Source organism: Sipha flava, unplaced genomic scaffold (assembly GCF_003268045.1).
Source record: "Sipha flava isolate LNK unplaced genomic scaffold, YSA_version1 67_pilon_pilon, whole genome shotgun sequence".
NCBI lineage: Eukaryota > Metazoa > Arthropoda > Insecta > Hemiptera > Aphididae > Sipha > Sipha flava.
Genome location: NW_020273607.1, coordinates 407,081 through 430,542, shown reverse-complemented (window position 1 = coordinate 430,542; position 23,462 = coordinate 407,081). Strand labels below are relative to the sequence as shown.

At 31.6% G+C, this 23,462-nt stretch overlaps 2 protein-coding genes across 6 annotated transcripts in view; one reads left to right on the top strand and one right to left on the bottom strand.

The window, feature by feature from the left end:
- The window catches only part of LOC112691845 (protein-tyrosine sulfotransferase), a 113,919-nt gene extending 93,491 nt beyond the window's left edge, over positions 1–20,428 (top strand). For all 5 annotated transcript variants that reach the window (XM_025566259.1, XM_025566258.1, XM_025566262.1 and 2 more), the window contains 4 exons: positions 2,870–3,000; positions 7,950–8,253; positions 11,042–11,295; positions 20,049–20,428. In XM_025566259.1, the coding sequence (XP_025422044.1) occupies positions 2,870–3,000; positions 7,950–8,253; positions 11,042–11,295; positions 20,049–20,313 (954 nt within the window). In that variant the 3' untranslated portion in view covers positions 20,314–20,428. The remainder of the gene's footprint in view (positions 1–2,869; positions 3,001–7,949; positions 8,254–11,041; positions 11,296–20,048) is intronic.
- A 1,491-nt stretch (positions 20,429–21,919) lies between these two features.
- LOC112691805 (tectonic-3-like) overlaps positions 21,920–23,462 on the bottom strand; it is a 9,313-nt gene continuing 7,770 nt past the window's right edge. Inside the window, exon 6 of the mRNA XM_025566207.1 lies at positions 21,920–21,995. Coding sequence (XP_025421992.1) covers positions 21,920–21,995 — 76 coding nt within the window. The remainder of the gene's footprint in view (positions 21,996–23,462) is intronic.

Here is a 23,462-nt window from a genome sequence, read left to right as displayed (position 1 = left end):
TAATAAACATAATATTTAATGACTGCGAGACGTTCCTTGCATATAGGTATATAGGTACACCGACGGGAAATAATTTAAACCCGTATTGAACCTGTAAAGACAAATATAGTAAAACGAATAAGAATTTATGTTCTTACATAAAATAATAATTATAATTAACTAAAATTAGTTCTTATCACTGGACGGTCGGAAAAAAGTTATTATACGTATATGTAATTTTGTAAATTTTTTTTTAATTCGATTTCTCATAACATATTTGATTATTATTTATTTTATCTTTTCTGTGAAACAATTATTACATTTGTTGTAATATATTTCAATCTTAATTATATCACTTGTTTTTAGTAATTATATTTTCTCTATCAACGTCTCAGAAAACGTGTTCAATGCACGTTGAATATTTATTTTTTACCATACAAACAATTATCAGATAACATCATAATACAACGTCTACAAACATTTTATAACCTAAACATAAAATTTAATATAATTTTTTCTGCACGTGCGGGTTATAAATTTATTCATTAGACATATGTATGTTAATAATATTTAAGTTGTTTCCATACCAACATATATATATACATATTCTTTTCTATTGCAATTTACGCCATTATTTTTTCACTCTTATTATTTATAACTAAAATGTCTCTTTATGGTCGACGTGCGGTTCCTTTTTACAGTATTATTATTATTATTATTATTATTATTACGGATAATCATAAGGCAGATTTAATAAATTTTGACTTATTGTTGTGATATTGTACCCACGCCCGCCGCCAGTAAGCCGCCGTCGGGTTTGAAAATTTCCATGTTAAGATAAAACACGATAAGAAAACGTTTTGTTCCGCACCAAGTTCATATTAATATTAAAATCCATATGTATTTCAACTTATTAAAATTCATCCGGATCAAATGTAATAAAATATTATTATGACCGCGGGGGCAGTGAGGAATAATAATAATCTATAATCTTCGCAACTGTTGTGGTGTACAATGCACTTAGGTAGGTATGTAGGATGATATAGGTAGTACGCCTATAATATACCTGTGCATACCTGCACTCACAAATAAATTCGTTGAATATGTCTAATTAAATAATAAAAACATCTTGTTGAACGAGACCGATGCGGTTTTTTTTTTAAACGATTATTTCATGTAAATCGAAATAAACCATAAACAATCGGATTCGTAGATAACTTTCAAACCGTATCACGACGTGGTTTACGATGTCTACTCAAACGCACTCGGCCTCTTTGTTTCGGAATTTTTAAATTACCAATCGAAGATCGAGCCGATTTCTTTCAGAAACAATTATTTAATTTTTTACGCATACGTACCGAAGCGTATGCATATTCTTTCGTCATATAACTATATACACATATCATAATATAAACATTAAAAATAAAACTGAATGTCATATTAAATATATCTATATACAAAGTTGTCACGTCCTAAAAGAACAAAAAAATAACTCGATATTTACACATTTTTAATCAAGGAAAAGCTAAGGAAAAAAAAAAATCAATTTTTATAAATAAGTTGATTGCAGAACTTTGATAATTTATATGTAATGTGGTTGAATGTGATATAACTTTGTCCTAAATTGTATATCCATTGAGTTGGATACGTTTATAAATCCGAACTGGATCTATTTATTTTATTGAAGGTTGTGAAATAATAATCATAATCTAGTATAACGCAAAGTTAGCACGAATATAAAAGTATCGTGTTTTTGGGAAAAACTATTTGGACACTGATGAATACGTGTCCGGTTAACATTAATAGTTGAAACTGATTAATCATGACTGAACTAGTTTTTTTTTTATGTATTCCAAGATATATTACTTTAAAAAAATATCTTTCTCGCCAACATTTATTCCGTCTATCGTAGTAATATTTCGTTGGACGTTCGGATTTCCGTTCTTCTTTGTGCAGCACTTTTTATTACATAATTTCGTGTGATCACGACGTATACATTCCGTTTCATAGCATCGTGCAAACTAGCTATAAACTCACGTAATCTCTAATATTCTAGTTTATTAGTTCACCAAGGTTGTAAAAAAAAAAAAAAATCTCCTGCGATTTTCTTTCATTCGTTCGTATTCAAAGCATATCGAGAAAATAAATTGGGTCAAATCGCCTATATGTATCAATTACACATTTCGTGACTTATTTTTTTCGTTATTGTTCTGAGAAAATCGTTTTGTGCTTGTAATATTTTCCATTGAACCAATAATTCTATTAATAACCAAATTACCAATATTTTGTTTATCCGAATCGTTTAGAGCGAAAATAATTTAAAATATTAAAAACAGGACGGATTACACGTACTGAAATTCAACCATCTGGAGATTTATTATTTAATCCATTCTATACATAAATGGGGTGTACAGCTTGCTCGTGTACATGGATTTCGTACTATTACAGTTCCTTTCGTTTTTCAAATAAATACAGCACGATCCCGCACAATAATAATTACGTATCTTACCAAAATCCTGTGCCCTCGGCGTAATAAGGTAATTTCGTTATTGGTTTAATATCGGCGTAAATTCATCCCCCTCAGGAATCGTGTTTTCCTCAAATAAGGATTTGCCAAACAATTTCAATGGTCCTCTCTTTTTCAATATTTTAAAATAAAATAATTTATACGTCCCTTGAATTGATGGTAGAATGACTAGATCGTTTTTCGCCTGAACAAATAATATGTCATGAAACGATTCGTATGAGCAATATTATTCCACTACGATTAATGTGAAAAATCACAGTGTTGTCTTTGAACAATAATCATAAATTATAACTTATAACATATATTTTATACATCAAATCCCGTAGTTCTTATTAATAAAAATTTGATTTTTCTCTCTTTCAGAAATTCGTCACCGACGAGAACATGAAGGTGTACACTTACGACCGAAACATGCCTCTGATATTCATCGGCGGCGTGCCCAGGTCCGGCACCACGCTCATGAGAGCAATGTTGGACGCGCACCCAGACGTCCGGTAAGTAGTAGACGAAAGATTATATAGAATGATTTTTAAGCATGCTTCCCTCTTTTTATGCTTAATTTATGAATATTTTCAAATTATAATTTATAAAAAAAATTATATCCACTATAAAAAACTTTATTTTTCGATACATCGTTTGTAATTCATAATTAGTATCCTGTGGTAATATCAGCTTTTGATTTTAAATAATAATTATTGAGTTAATCTTTTGGCCGTTTTTGATCTTACATAGTCAAAATTTAGACCTGTACTTTTGGTGTTATTCAAATTTAATTATTAAATACTTGGTGTAATTTCTGTGATTCAAACTACAAAATCATTATTATTTATGATATAGAAATATAATTTGTCATTTTATTTAATCGTTATTCACTACTATTTCGAGTTAATGTGAGTATTTATCATGGTACTCTTATTATACAAATAAAAAATATCAATATTTTAATTTATTCTCATTTTTCATATGCAACATTAAATTTGAATAATTCCGAAAGTATTAGTCAAAATATTGATTATATTACAATAGTTGATCCCAAAAAATTAATTAAATAATTATTTGTGTGAAAATCAATGTATTGAAATACAAATAAAGTCTTATAGTTCGGATACATTTTCCATAAATCAGAATTTGTGGTGACTGTAAGCTATGCCCAATGCACAGGTAAACACAAAATCGTACACGTAAACTCCGCCCGAATTTTTATCTAGTGGAAAAATGTAAACAAAAAAATCTAATTTTAAAAATCTCAAATTAGGACAAGTAATAACATATTGTTGATACATAATGATAAATTGGTGTTTCACCACTAATGTATTTATTATGTATATACTAATTTATTTATTTTTTTTCGTCTTAGAATTTTTATATTTAAAAAGTTTATTTACACTATTTAATTTAATGTTTGTTTCTAAATGAATATTTTTTAAATTTTCTATAAACAAAAAAATATTTAAATGAATTGTATAAAAGTAAGCTAGAATTAAAATGAGAATGGTATGACTCGCATGTATTGATGGTTTAAGTTGGCTCTGCTGATGCTTAAGCAAATATTTTTATTGGATGAGCTTCTTCACTTATATACATCTGTTAAATAATCCGCAAATCCTGTCACTCTTTCATCATAGTGATTAAATTTCAAGAGATAATTTACATAATAATCAGATTCACTTTCTCGGTTTAGAAATGGCTTACCGTACCATGAATTAACCACTTTTTAATATCACTGTACTTATCTCTATAGTTAATACTCAAGACATTTTGTTAGATATTTCTATTCCACGATTGTGTTGGTTGAAAATGTACCTTTATCTGAGGCTAAATGAATAACTTTCTCGAAATTTGTTATAACATTGGATGATGATATCGTAATATTGTTTTGAAAACCCGTATTCACAAAAATATATTAGGCATTTAGTATAAGGTATCGTATTTTTATTTGATAATAAACATATAATGAGTGGTATATTTTAGGCATTGATAAAATCTTGTATTGTAAATATTTGTGTAGTGTTAAGGACAGTTTGAAAACGTACTGTCCATGTACAACAATTTTTATATTGCAAGAGCTTTTAAATTAGAAATGCAACTCAAAACGACATTTTTCAGCTCCTTGTTGTTTATTTATAAAAATAGCTCTTGTCTATTTAATTGAACGCCCGTTCGTCAATACCTAATTGAACTTCTTTGATAGATTTAGGGAGTAGAGATGTTTTTCTTCTATCGTTATATAAAGTAATTTTAACACTACGTATATAATTTACTTATAAATATTTCGTTTGTGGTTAATGGTATGACAAAATCTTTTGTTAGATTTGGTGCTTATTTCTTCGGTTATCTTGCTTTTCAGAATACCAGTCATGAATTGCTTTTTGATCACTTAATGATTCATGTCTGTGGCTTATATATTGTTCAGTTATTCCATCATCATCCTTTATTGTTTTAAAAAATGCTTTGCAAGTTTTGACAGCAATTTCCCTAGTACATCCCGAAAAAACCCTTTATCATTGTTCCGACTCTGTCCTTAATGAGATATCACCGAGTGCGTTATAAGAAAAAAAATATGTCATATTTTTGACGTAGCTCGAATGCACCCCAATTCATTTAGAGTAACCCATGATGCACCACGGGTAGGTGCACTGGCATACACCCTAAAAATATTTAGTGTTTCTTATTTAGATTGTTGTTTTTTATTTTAGCTTACGCCCTTAAATTTGGATGAGTATACAAATATTTTTAAATGGTTTTTTATTTATTTATTTAGTTATTTTAGATTATTAAAATAGGCTAGTGTTTAAATGCCATTCTTTTGACAAAATCTGGTCTTGATATATATAATATATTTAATATATTTTATAATGGCTTTTCAACCATATAATTTTGAACCAACAGTGTATGATCTGGAAACAGATACGAGTTAAAACTAAATAGCCAATTTAGGCATCAAAATTCCGTACATGATGTTACGATTGTCAAAACAATATGACCAGGTCTCGGGACTTATTGCACATAAAATCATCGAAACAAGTGCTTAAAAAAGTACTTAAAAACATCATTATAAGCACTAAAATAGGTATTTAAAAATTTTAAATTAAACAAAATAATTTATATAAAAAAAAAAAACTATAAAATTGTAACTAAAAAATCAAACAAAATAAAAATAAATCTACATTTTCAAGACTTAAAGGACTTTATAGACTTTCTAAGGAATTTTTCTGAAAAATAAAATGTAAACTGTTTTCTCTGTTCTTAATCATTCTGACGTTAGACACTCAGTTCTATTTTCAACGTTGGAATATTTTTGTTAACCATACAATGATGCCTTGCATGGCGACGTGACAATGTAGATAAGATAAGAATTATTTTTAAATTTTAATTCTATCAAAAACGACTTTGCAGGAGAAAACTATAAAAATGTAAAAAAAACTGGTCAAATAAGCAAAAATAATTAGAAAAATTGGAAATAAGTATTTTTTTTTAAAAATTGCTGAAAAAACAAAAAATGGCACTTTCAAATTTCATAATTGTATGTGTTATAACTTGACATACACTTCTATAGCACTCTGCAACATTTTAAGTCAATCCATAAAAATAACCAAATGCTTTAACTCCCGAGCTCTGAATATTACACACGTTTACTGCAGTGAATGTATGGTAAATTCGTAATATAATTTATCTAAGTATTATTTTTGTCTACAAGATTATACCAAAATGTGATATAATGGATGGATGGAATAAATGGAAAAATTTTGAGGTACTCTTAAATACATTTGATTAGTTCATTCGAAAAAAAAATAAGTTCATTAGCAGTTATTTTATGTTAAACCAAAAATTGATAAATATATCCCGGTGCATCACGATTGCGCAAAAAAATTACACTATGATTCCGCCCCAATCCCTTTTTACCTGATAAAATCACAACACCATTGCGCACCATATACAATTGTGAATTAATAGGTAATAAGTTTGAGTGCATGTATATGAAAATTATATAGAGAAAGTATGTATTGTATACATTATTTTATGTTGTACATAAATTATTATACATATTATTTGGTGCGCAATGATGTTGTGATTTTATCAGGTAAAAAGGGATTGGGGCGGTTAGGTTAGGTTAGGTTAAGTTAGAACAGTGTTACAAATTTTTTTGCGCAATCGTGATGCAGCCATATTGCCGTGTGTTATATATGGCAGCTGCCTCGGCGAACTAATCCGTGACGACACGGGCAATGTCAAAAATCACCGTGACTAGCGAACGAATAGTCACAAACGAATTTTAGTTGTACCATTTTCCTAGATAGACTGTATTCTATTTATTATGGTAATAAAATAATTATTGACTTTTTAGTTGAATGGTCCTTTAAGTATAAAACATTATAGTTGTAAATTTAAACCACCATATTCGATCATCCAACTTGCATCTTAAAAGTTTTGTTGAATTAGCTTACCATAAATAAATAATATGATTTGTCGATAAAACCGTGGGTGCACTTGAGCTACAAAAAATAAATAAAAATAAACTAAGTATAATAAAAATGCACTTAGCATATCCCCGTATTAGCTGTACATCGCTACTTAACCCCATCTGAACTTAAAGGTCGATTAGTCATTCGAAACGTAAAATTTGAAATTATTTTCAAGCACTTTTTGGTGCTGTGACACAAATTGTTCGGCCGTCGTGATTTTATTTAAGTTTATTCCATCAGTTGGTGCATTGGGCTTAAGTTTGAAAAAAAATCAGTTAAAAATTAAAAATATTGACAACTTCATAAAAATTATAAAATTAATATTTTTTAAATGTATTAGTCATTAAATAATAGTACACAAATCTGTGATTATTTTTTAAGTATCATCAGAAAGGTTTGGCAGTGTTTTAAATTTTTTTTTGCGTTTAAGTAAAGGCATTGCTGATCTTGAAAGTAACTTTGTTCTTATAAACTGTCTCTATTTTATTCTCCACATACTTTTATAAAATACTTCATAACCAGCTTTACGATTCTTTCCACAATTTGAGTGTGACATGGAAAATTAATAAACCCTTTAATATAATATTATTATTATTTAATATAGTATATAACTTTTGTTTTCGAAAGCTCTATAATAGATATAATATAATGTATTGAATTTTATAAATATTGGTTTAATATTTTTAATGAAATTGTCAAAATATTCATTTTTTGACTGTTTTTTTTTCAAACTTTAAGCTCAATGCACAAACTAAAGAAATAAACTTTTTAATTATTTTTTCCTCATCAAGGATACCATACTGCAACTTTTTCGCACTATTGAGATTCCAGAATCAAAAAATAATTTTTTTCGACCTAACCTATTAAATAGTCTAAGAGAGTAAAATAAAAACACGAATGTGCTTGTAATATCACCCCATACGAAATATATTTAATGTGCTACGTGTTATTAACTCGTCGTCGCTCGTCTCGTTACGCAGGTGCGGACAGGAAACGCGGGTGGTGCCGAGGATCCTGCAGATGCGTAACCACTGGTACAAGTCATCTAAGGAGTCGCTGCGACTTAAGGAGGCCGGCGTGTCCGAGGAAGTGATCAACTCCGCGGTCGCCTCGTTCATACTGGAAGTGATCGCCCGACACGGCGTCCCTGCGCCCCGGCTGTGCAACAAAGACCCGTTGGCGCTCAAGTCCATGGACTACCTGAAGGTGTTATTCCCGAACGCCAAGTACATATTCATGGTGCGCGACGGCCGGGCCACGGTCCATTCGATCATATCGCGAAGAGTGAGCAACATGTTTGAAAAATATCCTGATTATAAACTAGATACTAGAAAATACGACACGATTCGTGATCAGCGGCCGCCACTGCTTACAACGAATGAAAAAGCAGTGGCGGGCGCCGATCACGGGTAGTTACGAGTAAAGTGTTAACAGCAATTACGTGGTGGGTGGCGCTAGATTAAGAATGTACGTCGTGCTCAGGTGAACTTGTTATTAATACCATTTATGATAATCATCCGCGTCGTGTACTACGAAATGAAGGGTACTAATGATTGGGCGGAGTGTAACTGGTTTAATCCCCTGCCCGCGTGGAGGAAAAACTAGAATTTAAAACCTCATTAGATTTTTCGATTTAAGAATTAAAAAAAAAAATGATTTATTATAATTGGTATATTTTATTTTTTTTATCCCCTTATAACTTAATTTTCGAAAACTATAATTTCTCTCCTACACGTTAATTATTCTTAATTACTTCTGTATGTGATACACATACACACACACACACACACACACACACACGCATATATATTATCCTAATAAATGACGTGTTTACGTTGTTAAAACTATATTATTTTTCAAAGTTTTTCTTAACAGAAATCCAACGAAAACATTAAATTTAATCCCAAAGGATTTGTATTGGGTTTATTCTTTTCTATTTCGTTTAAAAGAGTAATAACTTAAACGTGCATATAGTTGTATTAGAATTTGGAGAAAATTTACGTATTGTGCTACGTGCATTTGTAAAGGGTGTTTCCTATATTTTCGGTAAGTTTTAATAATTTTTTTTTTATAACAAATTTTCACTTTTTGTCAATCTTATGTTGATTTTATTTAATTAAATTATAAACATAGTCCCTACTTTACTACGAATCTAAAAACTTCATATGAAATAAAATACTAATAAAAAAAATTGTTCACACAAAATTTTTCTATAATAATACTATTTTATACAATTTTCGTAATTAATTGTTTAGCTATTCAATATATTTCAGTAATTGTTAAGCTATAATAATTCTTACTGAAAGTTTTTAATTGAATAAATTAAAAATTCTACTATATAAATGTTACTTGGAATTATACAATGCTGAAACGATAATTTTCAGAAGTTTTCGTGAATAGCGTTATAAATAAATACGCTTTAAAAACTTAATTTCGTCCGTACCTTTTTTTTTCATGTGTAACGGAAGCACTAATATTTAAAGAATAATTAAACTAAAACAGCCAACTCTGAACGAGAACGTACAATACTTAAAATAAAATACGACTATTAATGATCTTATTAGCAGAATAATTTCGAAACTTAATAAACTTTAATAATTAAACTTTCTGAATAAATCAAATAGTTTAAAATATATTTTACGTGATGGGTTTATTTTATGTGGTTATTACGTTAATAACGTGATAATTTTATTCTACTGGAAATACGATTTCATAATATTGTATGTCAAAGTCATTTCCATAAGAAAAGTAATTACCCGTTCGGTCATCGAGTAGGTAGTAGAATATATCGTTGATATTGTGTTGTTACTTTTGGCATGTAGTTATTTAAATTCTAATACATTTATAAATATATACGTATATTTATGTATATTTATATACATACATATTTCATTGGATGCGAGTGATTTGAGAAGGGTTGACAGTCGAATCAACTCAACGTCAGGTTCGACACGTTTTCGAGCTAAAAAGAGACTATTAATACTTCGATTACTGTCGTAAAAAGTAACTGTAAGGACTGGACACTTTTTGTTGATCTGACAACGTGTGAGTAGCAACAGTTTATTGAAATAAATGTGATTTTGTAGTATGTCAATAAGACTCCGCGTTATTATTAAAACCCGAGGTCGAATTCGGCGTAGTGGACATAGTTTAGGTTTTCTAGCGTCTCCTCTCAACCCTAGTAATATTATTATAATTCTATTTTTAATACACTATCGAAGTAATGTGAAATACAACGTATCTTAAATACAAGCACACCGACTTAGGTTATAATAGTTTGTGTAACTTTTATCGAACCGTTTTTAATTGAAGAATGAATCCTATTAGATTTCAATAATATCTGATTTCGAGATTTTATTTCAACCTTGTATGTACATACATTGAACTCATCCAAAAAATAAGATATATGCGTAGTATGAGTACAGTTAACACGCATAGTTTTACTTATGAAAATTGTATGCAAAGTATATCGAAAATGAACACAAATTTCACTGTGCCTTATTGACATTATGACATTATTAACCTTATTTACATAACAAAATTATTCAGACAACAGTGTCATACCCTTGATATAACAAATACTTGATAATAATGTCGAAGAATTTCGTTACTCTTTCTAGTGATGTATTAAAATAAAGGTAAAAAAATTTAATTATCTTAATTGAGTAGAATAAGCATGATGAATAACTTCTCTTTGCGTGTATTATTATTCATACGCAGTGTTCGTGTCTTGTTATCCTACCTTGAATACGTTTCTTCTTTGCTTTCGTCGCTCTATACCAGTGGTTTTCAAACTATATGCCACAAAAATTATCTACCCTCAACGTTCTATTACCTTTAAATACAAATAAATAATGACTACGAGAAGAAAAAAATGTTTAAAATTCCGTGATAGCCCTATGAACTCATGCACAGTGCATCGCGTTTAAACAATTTTGAAAACCACTGCTTCATGTGAACTCTGTAATCAAGTTCAAAAGGACCACCATCACCACCACCTCTATGCGTTCGTGTACCAGTGATAGGGTGTAATGATATCGTTAACACGAAACGTGACGCCATTTTGTTTCAGGTGACAATCACCGGTTTCGATTTGAACAGCTACAGGCAGTGTCTGGAAAAATGGGATGACGCCATCACCGTTATGTACAAAAACTGCCTCAAAGTCGGCTCCGGGTACTGCCTGATGGTGTACTACGAGCAGCTGGTGCTCAGACCCCGGACCACGTTGACCAAGATACTCAACTTCCTGGACATTCCATGGAACGAGACTGTGCTTCATCATAACGAGATGATCAACAAGCCAGGAGGAATCGCACTGTCCATGTAATAACACATCCGTTTATTTATAATAATCCGTCTAAGTATAAGTATGTGGTAAAATCTATAAAAAAAAAAAAAAACAAGAACTACGTTTTTCATTAACAATGGCCAGTCTTGTATGCAATATGGATCCGTGCGTTATCCGTGCGATTCGCTGTAGCACTGGTACGATATGGTTTTCTGCATCAGAGTTTCAATTATTTTTACTAGCCCTCGCCTACAACAAGTATATAGTAAGCCAAGGACTGTGTGCACAGAGCTATGTTAATCGTAGACCGTGTTCGATTATTCAATTCGTTTTCCTTGGATGATAATCGATCCACATAATCGCGGTCAACTACGTGACAAATGGCTGGAATATGCTCAGAAAATGTCAAAATTTCACGTATATGTTCGAATAAAAATAAAAATAAATACGTTTCGTATACTGTTACACTAGATTACACGTTTAACTATATGCACGTACATCTCTTTTTTGTAACGATTGCGTACGCGCTCGTCCCAACGATTCGAATAAAATGTCATTTGACATCGACAGCGATCTATAAAAGATTCCCAGGGGATGAATAACGTCATAAATCGCGAGTATGATCGATGGGAATGTTACGCAATACAGTCGCACTATCTGTTATACGTAGATAATGCAATTGGATTCGAACACAGTGATACGGAATGCGTTACGATCGAGGAAAAACTTTCGTATTTCCTTTGTATGCGCTAAGAAAGTTTGCTCTCGGCTCAAACCACCCTCGACGGTTACAAAATGTATTACACGGTATTTGCGCGCACGTTCGCGTTTTATCCTGCACAAGTAGCACTTGGCACGTCGTCGTCTACTTTTGTCAGATTTACAATCTGCAGTAGAGCCGGATTTATGTTGGAGACGGAGCTGTCGCCAGAAAAAAAGCCCTTCGCTGAAACACTACTGTACAAGATGTACGTACTGTGCAGCATTCGCATTTCTCTAAATTGCACGCCTAATTATAGTAAACGACTCGGCATTTTTCATTTAAATCGCATTGCAAATACGTGTTTGGCTCTGATTTTCATTCACAAATAGTCATTGCCAAAAATTAACACCGATCGTTAACGATATCACAAATGTGCCAGTACAGAAAACAATAGCGCTTGTATTTCATATTTTAATGAAACTCCACGAGTCGACTGTGCAAAATAAACACACGAAAACGTTTTCATCATTTTACATAAATGTAATCGTATTATATTTCAACATACACGTGCCGAACATGTTTCTACGTTACATAGCGCTAATTTTATCGTTTGTACCTTGTACTTCTATTATAATCCACGGTTTTCATTTACGTCCGTACACCATTGTAATATGATAATTTACACATTATATCTATTTGGGCTAAAGACCGTTCTGTACTTTTATAGTTTATGAATCATAAATTACGACGATTATATTTTTTTCTTTTTACTCATGAATATTAATAAATCATATATCATTTGTAGCTGAATCATCCGGAAGATATTCTACTGTCTTAGACGAAAGCAATATTTCGATGTAAAAAAAAAAAATTTAGGCTGAAAAAAGCAGCGCACAACAGTTGTATATTTTAATAATGTTTATTTTTAGTCTATATGTATATCTACATATGGGTTACGCAATTTAAATTTATCTCAATTGGTATTTATATACAGTGGAACCTCGATAAGTCGAAATTCAAAGGAAATGCAATTTTTTTCGACTTATCGAGGTGTCGAGTTACCAAGGTTTTAGAAAAAAAATTCAACTTTAAGAGTTTTTAAAATGTATGTATGTATTAAAGTTTTTAAGTAGTATTAAATACAATGTAGAACAATGTGATTATGTAAGTTATTTAAATTTAAAAAAATCATCACGAAAAAAATACGATAATAAATAAAACATGTGTTGCAACTTTATAATTGATAATTTGTTATTTTACTTTGACTAAAAATTTGAGACAGTGCTCGTATTATCAATAGTATTTTCTACTACATTTAAAGCAAAGTAAACTTTATCGTTCATATTACTTAATTATTCGGTGAATGTCCTTAGCAACATTAGTGCTGCTGCTGCTGCTTGCTTCATTGACACACGATGCACAGGCTCAGATAATAATTCTTCGGCGTCATCAACATCTTCAGTGCCACGAACTGTATCAGTTATATCGTCGTCTGTCAGAATACCAGAAATGGCAACGTCATTATCAATTTCAACTAAATCATCAAAGGTTTCTTCTGCGATTCCATTACAACTTGTTATCCGCGCCCATTCTCCGTATCAGTATTTTCGATTACAAGCATCAATGTGTCGTCTTTCTCAGTTTCAAGTACAAATCTACATGATCTAAAGCAGTTCACGATTGTTGTCATTGTTACGTTCTTCCATGTTTTATCAACAATACGCATAACTTGAAGAATATCGATTACTGTAGATTTTTCGTCATCCATATCACTTATAATTTTCCTCACAATTTCTTTTCTATAAAGCGTCTTGAACATTTTAATAATTCCTTGGTCCAAAGGTTACAATTTTGAAATGGTATTTGGCGGTAAAAATTTTACTTTTACAGCTTGACAAGTCGGTATAATATTGTGAGCCGGGCAATTGTCTATAAACAATAAAATTTTACGTTTTTATATTTTCATTTGTTTGTCTATTCGTAATAGCCATTCCGCAAAAAATTCACTAGTCATCCATGCCTTCTTATTTCCTGTGTAGTCAACAAGAAAAAATTTAACACCAGTAAAACACCTAGGTTTTTACGATTTTCCGATTATTAAAGGTTTCAGTTTATCTGTACCAGTCATGTTAATAGCCAATAATAGTGTGAGTCGTTCTTTGTTAGTTTACCACCGTTAAATTTCTCATTTTTGAATGTTAAAATTTTAACTGGCATACATTTGTAAAAAAAGTGCAGTTTCGTCTGCATTAAATATATTACATGGTTTATATTCTTCCAGTAGCTCACTCAAATTTATTTTCCATTCATTTACAACATTATCACTGACAGCTGTACTTTCCCCACAGACTTTTTTAAAAGCAATATCGTGTCGTTTTTTAAAATTTTCAAGCCATCCGTTACTGGCCTTAAATTGTTCGTGGCCTAATGACTTTACGAAATGTTGTGCTTTTTTTTTTTTAAATAAGACCTCCGATACTGACATTAGCATCTATGCATTGTTTAAACCACTTAACATTCTTCTACGTTTGAAAAATCAGGGCCTCTCTTCCTCTTCCGGTCTGTTGGAAATTTTAAATCAATTTCTTTACTATTCTTTTTAATGGTAGATAATGTGCTGGCTGGTAATTTGGAATTTCGGCAATTTCCTTCTTCTTTCTTCCACTTTTCACTACTTCAAGAACCTTTTGTTTTTCTGCAATAGTAAGCGTTTTTATATTACGAGGCATATTTATATTTATTACCGTACATAGACACCGCACACGTGTAACCGATGGATCGCAACTGGCAATAATGATACAAATAAAAAAACTGTTTGCCGAGATTAATTAATACATACGATAATAAACACAATAAACGCGATTAAAAAAAAAATCATCGGAACGTTTAGACAATTGTTTATAAAGCCATCCGTCATTATCCGTCTATATTCGGAGCACAATTTGTTCGAGTTATCTATAGTTTGTATTTCAAGTAATCTAGGTTTACGCAGGGGAACAGAATTTTTTTCGAAATATCAAAGTTTTCGACTTATCGAGGTTCCACTGATTATATATTTCATGTATAACCAAAAAAGTGAAATAATGTGTTCATCTAGCCCGGAGCCCGTAACTGGTGCAACTCTTAAAAATACGACTTTCTTTCTTAGTATGCTTACACATAGTAATAGATACATTTTTTTAACATTTAAAACGATTTGGTATGGTATTTGTAGATGATCAGTCAGTCAATGATATTTCAAAAATGTATATATAAATATATAGATTACTCGTCGATAATATTTATTTTTATTTTTTTTAATTTTTTTATCTGTGTTTGTTCGCGCATTACAGCAAATTATATTCTTGTTATAACGAATTTGTACGGTTTAACAAAAGAAATACGAAACGGTAATTATTAACGTTTCTAATTGAATTTATTAGGCCAATATTTCTAATATGCGTTGACCGCTTTTAGCGCTTGACGAACGAGCGGATCACTGTAATTCGGCTATAGACGAGTTCTTTGAAACCACCTCAAAATGCATTTGTGATGTTTATCGGCTTTGGCAGTGTACCATTGCAGAATTTTAGATAATAACTAAACAACTTGTTGGTTTAACGGTCAAATGGGAAAACTATATTTCCTCACTGATACACACAATAGTTATCTATTAAGTATTAAAGATTTATACTACCAATTTGAAACTCTGTTAAGAACTTATCGGACAAATAGTAAAACTCGATTGGCCGTTGTTGAAGTATTAGGTTTTCTTTCCGCTTCAATTAGCACTAAATCGAATGACAAGCAAATTAAAACGCAGCACAAACAAATTATTTAAAGCTTTAAGATCGATGCATACATTATCGTTGTTTGCTATAATGTCGTTGTCTTTGAGCTGTACATAATACGTATTGACGTTTTAAATTACTATGTCCGTCCGCGGTCTACGGCGAAGTATTAAAAGATAATTTCTGTTGAGATTTGAAATGTTAAACGCAATGATTTAATCAAATTGCTTTTAAACGTCTACCTATAGTCGACTTATTTACTCAGTCCGCAATTATGCTCTTGATAGGCATCGTGCATTCAATTGAAACGTCCTCGTCATTTATTTATTATAATTATTATAAATGTATATTCAAACACACAACTATAACGTTTCTGCGGATGTGTTATTTCATTCGTGGAAAATTGTTCAAAAAAAAAAAAACCCATCTAAAACAGAACAAAATATTTTGAAATATGGAAGATTATTATTTCGACTGCATTAACGTTTCAGTCTTTGGATATAATTTGAATTCGACTCATAATCAGTGTTGGAAATTCGTAATTAATAAAAATAAAACGGTATTTTTCGATTGCGACCTTAATAATTACTATCGGTGTTCTAGCGCCACCGGGCGCGCCGTGAACGTTAAACTAATTATTATAATACATCAACAATAATTGTAATTACCAGTCATCGTCGCGATTACGTATGCGACGGGTGCCGCGTGTACGTGCATAATCAAGAGATCCGTATATTAATATTGTAAAGATATGTTTACGTCGAACGCGCGTGGCGTGCATAAAAAATAACCAATGTAATTTCACACAAACGTGAAGAGTTCATGTGTCGCACGGATGTGTTGATTGATATCATACGGTGGATTCGGATCGTGTTGATGACGTTGTTTGCTCTGGGTCGAAGACTGTGCCGTTGAGTGCGTTCATCATCCCATCCGTCCATTCACGTGACGATACGTTACATTCACATTCGGTGTGTATTGTTACCGTTACGTGTATTCATATTTGGTCGGTTAGGCAATATTTGTTATTGACATTTAATCGATTTGAATACGAACATGGTTTACTTTTTCTACATTTATTCTGTTCACTATTATAATCGTATTATTACCCGACCTGCTTACGAGTATATTAATATATATATATATATATATATATATATATATATATATATATATATTTAGTACTATAAAATCGTTTGAAATACATTTAAAATCTAATTAAAATGTTTGCACTTTAAAGTGATACTTTGCAAACATTATTCATGTAAACCAGCAAACTTCTTCTTTTTGGTATTCAACCCTTAAGGTTGGTTTTGCAATTGGATATTCGCTCTCCACTGTTCTCTACTTGTTCAAGCAGCTTGTTCCCTGTTTGTATATTAATTCTACGGATTCGTTCTTATTTTTGAGCACATCATAACTTTAGTTTTTTACCCGTTGATAATCAAATGATATTTTTGGAAGTATCTCGTCATTTCTTCCAGTGCTTTCTCCAAATCATGCTCATCATTTGTTAGTTGTGCAATATCGTCAGCAAATCTTAAGAAGGATATTATTTCGCCGCCCACTTTTATGTCTATATTATTTCTGTGCAGTTCTTCTCTTATTTCTTTTATAGGTTGTTCGATATATATATATAAAATATAATTGGTGATAGTGGACAACCTTATCATACACCCTTTCTAATTATCGCTGTCTCTTTTTTGTCCGTTACTTTAATTGTAACTGATTGGTCTTTGTGTAAATTATATATTATCCTTCTATCTCTATAGTTAGCTCCATTTTCTTCTAAATTATAGGATAGTTCTTTCCACGGTACATTATAAAAAGCCTTTTCCTTATCTATAAATGCTATAAATGTGTCATTATTAAATTTCTATTTGTTTTTCTATCAATATTCTTAAGCTTAAAATTACCTCTCTAGTACCTTTGTTCCTTCTGAACCCGATTTGATCATCGTTTAACTCGTTTTCTACTGTGTTCTCGATTCGGTGGCATATTATTTTTATTAGGATTTCGGCTGCATGTGCCATGAAACTTATCGTTCTTAATTCATTACATTTATCAGCTGTTGCTTTTTAGGTACAGGTTTTATTGAACTCGTCTCTTAAGAGACTCTCCCTGCATATCTGGTTTATTATTATTATTATTATTAAGATTGGTTGTTCCTCCTTTTCGGTATAAAGCTCCAAGATATTGTTCCCATCCCGTTGCTATTTTGTCGTTGTCCAGTATCAAGTTTCCAGTAGGCCAGTAAACTAATAATATCTATACTTGACCGAGACTTTTCAATATTTCTAATGCACAAACCATTTAGTCTGCGTTTAAAAAGTATTTTATATTTCGCATTAGCGTGTACAAATTATGTGAACGTGCGGAGAGTTTACTCGCTTTGTTTTTCATCATTAAAAACGGACCCCGTCCAACGGCGAACTGACCGAAATCTATTGTTGCAACTACTACCCCGACAACGCGGAAAATGCTACATTATTGTGTTCGAACTTTGTAAATTATGATGATGATGATAACGTCGACAACGATTATCACCGATCAATATTGTTAGTTCGAAAACCGACGTAGTACGAGAAATTCGCAAAGTTTGCGCGAGTATCATTATAATGATCCGGACAGAAAATAGCCGAAACTAAAAATTCGGCTGATTTAGTTAACGGTATAAAACCCTATTACCGTTTTGTACTTTTTCGTTGTTAAGATAATGCATCCCGACCGGAAACTATAACGGTGTTATCCTAACCCCGCACACAAACGCATATCACAGGTAGTTGTTCAAATTGCTTCTCGAGGACCTATGTAAATGACCTCCTCTTATTCGAATATATAATGTGACGTTCCGTGTCACACACATTCAATGGTGATTGTCAATCGTATAAAAATCAACCGAATGCACGTTGAGTCTTGTGAATTAAACATCGTTAAAACATTTAAAAGCTAAAAAAAAAATTAAATAAAAAACTAACGAAAGTTATCAAAACGCGTATAATTATTACTGAACACTGTGCCGTGATAAATACCGCAAGAACATCGTCTAAATCTCGATTTTTAATTCACATCGTACTCGTTTTTTACAAAACCAATAAATCGAACCTAAAATAACTAGTGCAATCCAGCCTTTGCGAACGAAATCGCTGTGCACATGGATTCGATTTTAAAACTTAAGCGAATACTGTATGCAGTGTCTCGAAATAAAATTACACACGTAGTATTATAATTATTTTAAAAATGTGATTTCTCTGTTAATGGAAATTTCGGTAATTTGTTTTGAATCTAATATTATTCTGTGGTACCGTTTTGTATTCGGAAACTCAATTATAATCGAAATAATTGGCTGCAAGCGTAGAATCGATATTATTACGTTACATGAATTATGTTTACGCCTCTCCATAGGTCGAGGATTCGTTGATCTATGTATATATTTACCAATATACTTATACATCATCTACGATTTGGCTGCTGTATAACGAAGTGGCGGACCGTGTATATACTCGTTTATAATCGTGTAGGCTGTGCGCACAGATCCTAATGAGCATTTGCATATTATTAGTGTTGGCAAGTCATGCGTTGACAATATATAACGCTGGACTATATCGTCATAACAGTAATCTGTGTGCTTGAGACTCGGCGAGATCGATTGAACGTACGAAATTACATTTACGAATTGGATCTTTGCAATGATAATTATTATATTACACGCACGCACGCGACACGAAAGCCTTAATTTGGTTCGACGATACACTCGTACGGACATATACGCCAACGCCGACGCCACCGCGCACCTTTGAAATACGAATTTCTCATGTTCGGGCCGTAATGTTGTATACTATTATCATAGACGCAATTAGAGTAAAAAATTTGGGGGGGAGCTTCAGCTACTCCCATATATTTTTCAATCACTGCTTCTCAGAAACTTTTTTTTTTATATGCTTATTGGTAGGCAAGTATAACTTAAAAATAAAAATAAATTTCATTTTTTCATTAGTAATCACTTATTTTTTTTTATTCATCAATATAATAATATAAAGTTCTGCGTGGTTTTTGAGAAGAGGGGCTTTGAATGGTTTGAGGGGGCTAAGCCCCTCCAGCCCCCTCTAATTGCGCCTATGACTGTTATCTTGCATGCACCGACACATTTTTGTACTCCGCATAATTTCGACTTTACATATATATATATATATATATTTTTTCGTACTGCCTTAGTTCGTGCCTTTGCTTATCTTAAGTCTTGTTGAGAACTTCATCCTAATCGTAAAATAATGTTATTATTATCTGCTTACACCGTGATAATTCGTGTGCGCAGGGTGGAACGTTCCTCGGACCAAGTGGTCAGACCGCTGTACCAAGAAGCTTTGACCAAATGGGTGGGCCAGATACCCGACGACGTGGTCAGCGACATGGCCAACATCGCGCCCATGCTGACCGTGCTGGGATACGACCCGGCCGGGAATCCGCCCATTTACGGTATCCCGGAAGACGAACAACAGCAGCATCAGCAACAGCAGTACGACACGATTTCCAGTGGAGACGAGAAACAGACGACCAGTACAATCAACAGTAGGAGGTAGTTGAAAATGATACGCCATCGCGTCTTCAAATTGTTTTCGTTTACTTAAATATTTTTCGCGTGTATATATATATTTAAAAATATATATATATATATATATCTGATGAAATCGTGTTATATGTACATATAATTATGAACGATAATTAAAACTTATTATTATTATTATTACTATTAAATAAATAAGAGTATAAAAATTACGATGTTCCATATCGAAACCGCGATCGTGTACATTTATAATATGACGATGTATTGATGTATTATATTTTCAACTTATTATTTTTTAATTACATTGGGTATTATGAATATACTCGTCATATAGTTAATATATAATATTTATATACGTTATATAAATGTATATATATATAAAATTGTACGATATATTGTACTGTATTGTTCACGTTTTTTTTTTTTTTTTTTTATTATTATTACTTTTTTTTGTACTTATACGGTTATAATGACATCGTAAATAAGCGCCGAGAAAGTTCTTATCAGAATTTTTTTTCGTTTTTTTTTTTTTTATATATATATATATATTTATTACAAAAGGACAATCTCATTAATGTTTTCGACTTTTAAAGTTATCGTTTCTTTATTATTATTATAATTATGAATATTTCCCGTTTATTTTTTTTTTTTTAATTTTATTTTCATGTTAAATATAACAAGACTTGTGTAAAATATTCGTCATTCAATTTGAAAATTTCTTTTCTGTCAATCTCGTCACATCATCTAGATCAGGTTATGCATACGACCCATCTTGGAAAGTTTGTAGCCCGCGATATTTATCAAAGTTTTACGAAAAAAAATTTATTTCTGTCTCAATAAAATATTCTGGAATGCCCGCAAAACGCGGAATCCGTATTATTGACAACGTAATTGCAACAAACTGTTTGATTCTTTGACAACATTTTTGTTCCCAAGTATTGTCGATGAACCATGTTATACAAGTAGTCATAAAAACATTGAATTCGATCACATGCGCTTCAGCACCGACAATTTAAAGAGTTCTTGAAAGAATTGGATTCGGAATACGGTTACGTAGTATACTTGAGTCATGTCAGATGGTTAAGTCGTGGAAAATGTTTATTAAGTAATGATGAATAGTTATTAGATTTATATTTTTTAGTAGGTATTGTAGGAAAGGCTAACCAATTAAATATATATCGTTACAGGGAAAAGACAATTGACTCATTTAATCACATCCAATGCATTTCAGAAGAAATTATTGTTACTTGAATTTCAATTAAAAAATAATAACGTTTAACATTTTCCATTGCTAAACGAATTGTAAATTTCAAAACATATCGATAACAATAAATATGCAAAAGAAATAAGGAAACTTACAGCTGCTTTTAAAAGTCGTTTCATTAATTTAGACAAATACAAGAAAATATATGAAATATATTCATCTCCTTTTCATACTGATGTCAAGTCAACCACAGTATATCTTCAAATGGAACTCATTGACTTACAATGCAATAATAAATTAATATACATTTTCGAAACATCAAAATCAAAAATAGATTTTATAACATTAATATCACAAAAGAAAAAATTTCCAATTTGAAAAATCTAGCACAAACAGTTGTAAGTGCTTTTAGATCGACTTACACACGTGAATCGTTTTTTTCGAAAATGAAATTCGCCAAAAATAAATCAAGCTCAAACCTAACAGATGACAACCTGCAACATAAATTATGATGTGCAAATACAAGCATTTCTATTAATTTTCAAAAGCTTAGTGAACAAGTTGGGAAACAAATATCTCACTAAATAGTGAAATAAATAAATTAAAATTCATAAATAATATATTATCCAAGTTAATAAATTATGAGTCATAATAAAAACGATAATAATTCATTCTGTTTATTTCAAATAATTAATATACCAAAACTTATTTTATAATAATCATTAATCCTGTTTAAAATGTTTACATTAAATTGTTTTGTATTGGGGCAAAATACTAATATAATTTTATACGTGGTCCGCGGGATCGTAATGCATTTCCAAAGTGGCCCGCAAGATCTTTTAGGTCGGCCACCCCTGATCTAGATACATCCACGTGCGCATACCGCTGCGATTTTTTTCGTTCCTGGTATCGCGGTTGCCGTTCGATCGAGGTAACCGCGTGAAACCGTGTAACAATTTCATTAGACGATTTTGTCACGGATGCGCAGAGCGAACACGGTTAAAGAATGTTTACGTGTGTCGTAAGATTACAGTGGGCTTCTCTCTTCGTTAACTATCGATAGACTATGTTGTACCCTGTTTTTTCCTAATGGATAAAGACATTTTTTTATTTTATCCATTTGGATAAAACGCATTTTCATACATGCCTAATCAAACGTCGCATCAATATAGAATCACAAATCGCCCGAGCTCCTCCTACTTTGTATTCGTGTTGCTTTATATTACATAGTAGGTACGATTGTTCTCGTAATACAATATTGCCGATGAGCGTTTTTGGTACTACCAATGCTTTGACGTAAACGTAAATGTAATATTCTGAAAGTGAATTGTAAATTCAAGTTTTCTAACTCCATACCGGTCCCGGGTTTCACAGTCGGGCCAAGTTTAGAACTTTAAATGTTTGTATTCGAACTTTAAGACTTGGTAACTCAATATATGGGAGGTTAACTGCGTCGGAGGCAAAGCTCTCTCGTGTGGCTCTCGTTTTAATCGAAAATAACTAGGTTTCAACGTCACTCCTCCAGAACATCAGTGTACCCGCAGTGTAATGCACCTTTGTACAAGAATATATTACGAACAGTACCCATTGAAATGATTATGCAGATTTTGTAACATCATTTCGCGGACGGATTAAGTTATATAAGTATACGATGGATTCGCCGTAATCTTTTTACAATATTATTGCAATACGCCTTTCAAGTCGAAGTAATTATCTAGAGAATCGAAGATAACTCTTTACACAAGTTACCAGAGACTAGTGCTGACGTATGGATGTGAAACGTGGGCTACTACAAAAGGTGATTACTCCAAATTGTGTACAACTGAAAGAAAAATTCTCAGAAAAATATTTGGCCCAGTTTATAATATGAAAACATAAACCTACGAAAGAAGACACAATAAAGACCTACAAAATCCGTACGGAAGGCCAAATATTTTATCGTACTGTAGAATAAAGAGAAT